Source organism: Pangasianodon hypophthalmus, chromosome 13, assembly GCF_027358585.1.
Source record: "Pangasianodon hypophthalmus isolate fPanHyp1 chromosome 13, fPanHyp1.pri, whole genome shotgun sequence".
NCBI lineage: Eukaryota > Metazoa > Chordata > Actinopteri > Siluriformes > Pangasiidae > Pangasianodon > Pangasianodon hypophthalmus.
This window is the reverse complement of record NC_069722.1, coordinates 344169-351668: the sequence shown is the minus strand read 5'-3', so window position 1 is coordinate 351668 and position 7500 is coordinate 344169. Positions and strand designations below refer to the sequence as shown.

Below are 7500 nucleotides of genomic sequence, written 5' to 3'. Positions count from 1 at the left end.
AGTAAAGATGAAACTAACCCGACAAAGCTGATGGTAAAGAAACTGAAACGGACGGAGAACGGAACGACGACGAGTGACAGCAATACGGAAACTGAGAAAAGCTCGACCAGTTGTTTTTTTAGCAGATGTATGTTCTGTGGTTATTACTGCAGAGCGTAAACACAGCATCAGAAACGTCACCGCTGTCACGTTTTTGTAAAATACGCTCCATAATCGTGTTGCAGAAACAGTTTATACGATTATTTACATCATGTCTCCTGAAATATCTAGATCTTAGAGAATCATGATGATATTTTTATCGTATCTGCTGAACCTGTCCTGAGTGTTAAGAAGGAAGCGTGCGCTTTAACGGACCTGCGGCGTGACGTACGGATATTCATCGGACGTCCACGAGCACACGTGTGGCTGTAAAGACCAGGGCTTTGTTTTATTTAGCGCGGATGATGAAATGAAAATTCACACATTTTATGATCTGAAAGTTCGGTTCCTGATCTTTGTTCCTCAGTGCCACAGCTTCAGATCCGTTTATAGCAGGATGATGATTTGATAAAATTATGTTTCGATAAGAATCTTGATAAGTTACAGGACAACGTGTGCTCCTGAGAAGGTTGCAGGTATCAGCAGTGCTTTATCATCACTGCATAAATAAACCTGCGCTGACCTCAGGACCGCTCGCTGGTTCTCCGCGACTAGAACACGCCTGCCTGCTGTAACACACCTGACTCATCAGCCGCTCGTTAACACGCCCGTCCTCACCTGGGCCGAGTTTCCTGAACGCCTCACCGCACAAACATCATCTTTTAACGCTGTTACACCACAGTGCTGCTGAGGTCTGCGTTCTGGATCGTGATTGGTTCAGAAGGTAGATGTTGATTAATTCTCTATAACAGCAGCTCTGACAGTAGTGCAGCTTTATTTATAATTAATGCACTCGTTATAACTAACACGTTATCGTTTCTATGGTAACAGTTCACTCACAGACGGACGCACCGCTGTCAGATTTTAAAACTCTTTGATATGGTGAATCTTCTATAAGAAGACGTTTATTTGCTTATTTATTTATTTATTTATGTAACGTTTATGGAAGGAGTCTCCAGTGTCAGACGTAAAGCTGTAACTAAGTTTTGCGATGTCTTCAGCACAGAGGAACGTGATGTAACAAGCTGCATTTTTCTGTCTTATTAACTTCAAGAGAGAGAGAAAAAAAAGAGAGTTTATAGCTGCTATAACGTAAGCGAGGACAGGAACTAACTCGTTTCACCGAAACTCCACAACATTATACGTAACTACAAACGGATAAAACGTAGGACGTGCTGTCATTTAATAAAACACTTTACACACACCCTACGTGATGTAACAGGAAACTAATCAACTTCAGAGTCGGAACAGTAACTTGTAGACTTGTAGCGTTGGTTATTTTCCTATAACGGCATGCCCCGCTGTGTGTTCTCTCTCTCTCTCTCTCTCTCTCTCTCTCTGTTAGATTAGACACAGTGTTTTTGTGAAACAGATCTGAAAGTGTTGCAGAAGAATCACACCACTGTGGACCTCAGGACCAGGATTGTGAAGCCGTGACTCTGAGATGTGAATGTTAGGAATGTCAGTGTGTGTGTGTGTGTGTGTGTGTGTGTGTGTGTTTTGTAATCCTCGAGTTTTACCTGGATGAACTGAATAGTGAGGGCGCTCTTGCCCACACCACCTCCACCCACCACAACCAGCTTGTATCTCTCCTCTTCTGACGACATGCTTCTGCTCAAGAAAGAAAAAAAGAAAAGTTAATCAAAATACATTCGACTGTAAACAATCAGAAATATCCATAATTCCGCTAATCTGTGTTAACACACGAAGCTAACTGATGGCTAACCGCCGCTGCGCGCGCGCACCGCGAATTCCCCTCAGAATCCCCTCAGATTAGCCTGTTAGCACTCCGTGCTCAACATGTCTGAATTTTACCTCAGCGCCGCCTTAAAGCGCTCAAACTCTTCCTGCTTACGCGTTTTGCTGTCTAAATGGACCACATTAAGGCCGAATAAATCTATAAAATCGTGTATAAAGGGAGAAAAAATGAAGAAGAAAAAGGTGTTACCCTTCTTTCCGCCGCTGCCGCCGCCGCCTTGAGTAAATTAGCCTGATTAGCTTCTGCCAAAGTTCGCGAGTGGAAAAGTCAAAGTGTTAAAAGTTAAAGTGAGGAAGCAAACAGGAGACAGTGAGAGCAGATTAACTTCCTTAAAAAGCCGCTGAATTTTATCCACAGATCACAAACAGAGGCGCACAAACCCGCAAATCATGTTTAAAACCGGAAAGAAATAAAGTTCCGGGGATTTCAGGAATGTGTTCTGGATTTTTTCCCCCCTGGGTGATTTCTGCTCAGTGGAATCTCTCTCTCTCTCTGTTTCTCTCTCTCTGTTTCTCTCTCTCTCTCTTTCTCTGTACTCTCTCTCTCTGTACTCTCTCTCTCTCTCTCTCTCTTTCTCTCTCTCTCTCTTTCTCTCTGTTTCTCTCTCTCTCTCTCTGTTTCTCTCTCTCTCTTTCTCTCTTTCTCTGTACTCTCTCTCTCTCTCTCTCTCTCTCTCTGTTTTTCGTGGCCAGAGGCGACTTTGTTCTTCCTTCCCTTTAGGGTTGCCAGATTGTATATATTCACCTCCTGACTTCAATCAATACGGACTTGGACGATATGATCAGTGCACTTTATAACCGCGATTACACGATATGTATCTGTATCTGTACACAGAAATAGTAGTGTGAATTGAATTAAATATGAACTCTGTCCACTCTAAAACACCGGAAAACTCTGTAAAATAAAGCCGCAGATGTAGAAATATCAGCAGCGTGAGCGTGAGCGTGGTGCGTGTCGTGTAGCTCGGACAGTTCCTCATCCTCAGCTACATCACTCCAGTTCATCATCGCTCTCAACTAGAGATGTGTGTGGGACCGTTCCTATAATCCCGCTCACAAAGATATTATTATTTTTCTTTGTATCTGCTCACAATATTCTCAGGTTCTAGTTCTAGTAGCTTAATTCAAACCACTGCAACCCTACCCAGGCGGTTACTAAGGATGAATGAATGGTGTAAATACAGCATCGCCTGATCATGTTAATGTTAATGAATGTGATATTTATTTGTCCCTGTATTATTATTATTATTATTATTATTATTATTATCCATCCGTTCTCTGTACCACTTATCCTGCACTGTGTCGTGGGGTAATCTGGAGTCGATCCCAGGGGACTCGGGGCACGAGGCGGGGGACTCCCTGGACGGGGCGCCAACCCATCGCAGGGCACAATCACACACACACACACACACACACACACACACACACCCATTCACACACTACAGACAATTTGGAAATGCCTATCAGCCAACAAAGCATGACTGCGGGAGGAAACCGGAGGAAACCCCCAAAGCACGGGGAGAACACGCAAATTCCACGCACACAGAGCGGAGGTGGGAATCGAACCCCCAGCCCTGGAGGTGTGAGGCAAATGTGCTAACCATTATTATTATTATTATTAATATTATTATTATACACTCAGAAATGGTACTTTTCCTTGTCGCTGGGGTGAAACCTTCAAGCGTACTTGATTTGTACCTAGAAAGGTGTCTGTAGCTACATCTATAAACTTAGGGTTTATTTATGTATCTTATATCTATTTAAAGGTCACTATATCCACGTTTCCATATTAAAGGTACAAGAGATAAGCGCCGACTCCGGCAACAAGCAAACGTACTCTTTAGTACCCTTTTTCTGAGAGTGTAATAAGATTATTAGTATAGTACTTTATAGATTTAAAATAACATTTGAAATGTAATACAAGAGGTAATAATACTAAGTAATTAATATTAATAATTAGTTAATTAATAATATTAACCTTTCCCCTGCAGCGGTATAAAAAATAAAGCAGGGTAAATGGTTCGCAGCTCAGCATGACCCGAGCGGCGGTCACACTACACTTTTCGCTCCGTTGACTTCCATTCCTATGCGTGCGAACGCTGGAGACCGGAAACGCAAGCTCATGCGAAGAAGTTTCACATTTTGCCGTTCCAAAGTTCAAGTTTGGTGAACCTGCGAATTCGTATCATGTGAAGACGTGTGACCAACAGAAGATCGACACGTCACGGCGTGACCTTTTCTGAAAGATGGAGGAAGCACTGATTATATCGGCGTTGCACCATCCCGTTTTATACAACACCGCTTTAAAAGAATATAAAATCAACATCAAAAGAGAAGAATCAGAATCCATGATGTGTGGATAAAAAAAGACAACGCCTCGGAGTGTGATGTCATATCAGGTTGTCGCCCACATTCGCAGCGGTCTCCGAAGAAATTTCGCATGCTGAAAGTCTAGTGTGATCGCCCCTTCAGGCCTGCTACATGCTCTACACCACTACGCAACCACAACCGCAAGCTGATGCGAGTATTTACTGAACGCGAGTTACAGTGAGTTACAGCGAGTTACAGCGAGTTACAGCGAGTTAGAGTGAGTTACAGTGCGCAGGCTGGGAACAGCGCTTGCAAAGTCCCATGAGTCACTGCGCTCGGTATGTAACAGGTATTCAGGTGATAAGCGGGGGATTCCTGTGTATCTGGCAACGCAGCCCCAGCCCACTGTTTCAGAAGAACAGCTCGGGAGTGTCTCCTGTCCACTTTTTAAATCTCTCCCTCACACACACACACACACACACACACAGGAGGAGTTTGTGCTCTGTACCAGTGCGTGCTTATTGCACAACACACACTGCAAACCGCTGTTTCAAATAAAAAATTAATAAATAAACAAAATGTGGTGAAGAAAACGCTTTTATCTCACTGTGCTAATATCAGGGCATCTATAGCTCCAATGCTAATGACGGAGAGATGATAAAGATTATATTATTTTTATTTTTATTTTTTGTGTGTTATTTTAAAATATTCCGCTTATGCACTGATGTACCGAGCTTTAGCTGAAAAATGCAGGACACGAAACAAGTCTGTGGGAAAAAAAAGTTGTTAAAAATAAAAAAGAATAATTTTTGAGGGGTGGGGAGGAGGGGGGAGGGGGGAGAGGGGCGGGGGAGAGGGGAGGAGGGGGGAGAGGGGCGGGGGTGTTACTCCGGGCTATTTAAAGTGAAAGTACGCGAGTGTGCACTTCCGGGAAGGCGGAGCCGCTCGCGCACGTCGTTCTTTCCATATTAGGCCACGCGGACCAGGGCTGCGGTCATCCGCGTGCATGTGTTGAGACCCGAGCTCGCGCGTAGAACCCTGGCGCCATTACTAACGCGTTCCAAACGGTCAGCGCGCGCTGCATCGAGCGCCACACAAACCCGGTGCGCGAGCTCGCTGCAGGAGGGAAAATAAAACACTGCTAAGGATTAAAACAGCCGAATTAGTTTAACACTTACAGCTGCATTTACATTTACAGGAACTCCACTCCCCCTTTACACACACAAACACTGCTGAGCAACAAAACATCCGAGTTTGTTTAAAAATTAGTTGCATTCACAGTAAAAGTAGCTCCACTGCCCTCTCTTATCTGTAGAAAACTGCAGAGGAGCAAAACAGCACATGTTACAGTTACAGACACAGATACAGACACAGTTACAGACACAGTTACAGACACAGATAAAGACACAGTTACAGACACAGTTACAGACACAGTTACAGATACAGTTACAGTTACAGACACAGTTACAGACACAGTTACAGACACAGTTACAGATACAGTTACAGACACAGTTACAGACACAGTTACAGACACAGATAAAGACACAGTTACAGACACAGTTACAGACACAGTTACAGATACAGTTACAGTTACAGACACAGTTACAGACACAGTTACAGACACAGTTACAGATACAGTTACAGTTACAGACACAGTTACAGTTACAGACACAGCTACAGTTACAGACACAGACACAGATAAAGACACAGTTACAGATACAGTTACAGGCACAGTTACAGTTACAGACACAGCTACAGATACAGATAAAGACACAGTTACAGGCACAGTTACAGTTACAGACACAGCTACAGACACAGTTACAGATACAGTTACAGATACTGACACAGTTACAGACACAGATAAAGACACAGTTACAGATACAGTTACAGATACAGTTACAGATACTGACACAGTTACAGACACAGATAAAGACACAGTTACAGACACAGTTACAGATACAGACACAGATAAAGACACAGTTACAGGCACAGTTACAGTTACAGACACAGCTACAGACACAGATAAAGACACAGTTACAGACACAGTTACAGATAAAGACACAGTTACAGATAAAGACACAGTTACAGACACAGTTACAGATAAAGATACAGTTACAGACACAGCTACAGATACAGATAAAGACACAGTTACAGAAACAGTTACAGACAGTTACAGATAAAAACACAGTTACAGACACAGTTACAGATAAAAACACAGTTACAGATAAAGACAGTTACAGACACAGTTACAGATAAAAACACAGTTACAGATAAAGACAGTTACAGACACAGTTACAGATACAGATAAAGACACAGTTACAGACACAGTTACAGATAAAAACACAGTTACAGATAAAGACAGTTACAGACACAGTTACAGACACAGTTACAGATACAGATAAAGACACAGTTACAGATAAAAACACAGTTACAGATAAAGACACAGTTACAGACACAGTTACAGACACAGTTACAGATAAAGACACAGTTACAGATAAAAACACAGTTACAGATAAAGACGCAGCTACAGTTACAGACACATTTCTAGTTACAGACACAGTATATGCTGTATTTATTGTTTATCACACAGCTCAACAACACTATAATAATAATAACACTACACACTGAATTATTTGAAGTTTAACTGGATGCTTCTTAACCACATTTTGAATATTTGTTAATTCTGTTCTAAAAAAAAACTCAATCCTGTAATTATTTAAGAGCTAAATGAAGTCATTAAAAACAGAGTTTATTACCTGAGATGATGTTAACACATTTTTTAAAGGTTAAATGCATGTTTTCTGTGATTCATTGTTGAAAATGTATTTAAAAAAATTTATTTTCAAGACTTAGCACAGTAATACTTCATACCATGGACCTGTTTTGTGTGAATATGGTTTTGTAAAAATAAAACAAAGAAAGATTTATTCTGGAACTGTGTTTTAAATTATAGATAATGGACTTCAGTTTGTAGGTTTTTACTGCTGTTACAGTAACTAATGCATGTATTTTAGTTGAAATAAATATAAGCATATATATATATATATATATATATATATAATAGTATGAGGACTAGTAGGCTAAAAGTTTAAAATCCTCCTGTAGGCTCCCTCTCCCAGCCGGAAATGACTAATTCGGGCGTAGTGAATGATTTCTCTGAGAACTCTCAGCCAAACCCAAATACATCATGCACAATATATTTCCTTCCCTGTATGGGATTTCACAAGTTGCTGAGTGTTCAAATACAACGACGCTGTAAAATACAGACTTTACTTTCTGCTTATAGACTATCAG

The 7500-nt window shown here is 41.5% G+C and overlaps 1 protein-coding gene across 1 annotated transcript in view; it reads right to left on the bottom strand.

Annotated features, from left to right (window-relative positions):
- rras (RAS related) overlaps positions 1–2560 on the bottom strand; it is an 11758-nt gene extending 9198 nt beyond the window's left edge. Inside the window, exons 1-2 of the mRNA XM_034310279.2 lie at positions 2087–2560; positions 1659–1749 (exon numbers count right to left, since the gene is read on the bottom strand). Of these exons, the coding sequence (XP_034166170.1) occupies positions 1659–1745 (87 nt within the window). The 5' untranslated portion in view covers positions 1746–1749; positions 2087–2560. The remainder of the gene's footprint in view (positions 1–1658; positions 1750–2086) is intronic.
- Between the last annotated feature and the right edge of the window lie 4940 nt (positions 2561–7500).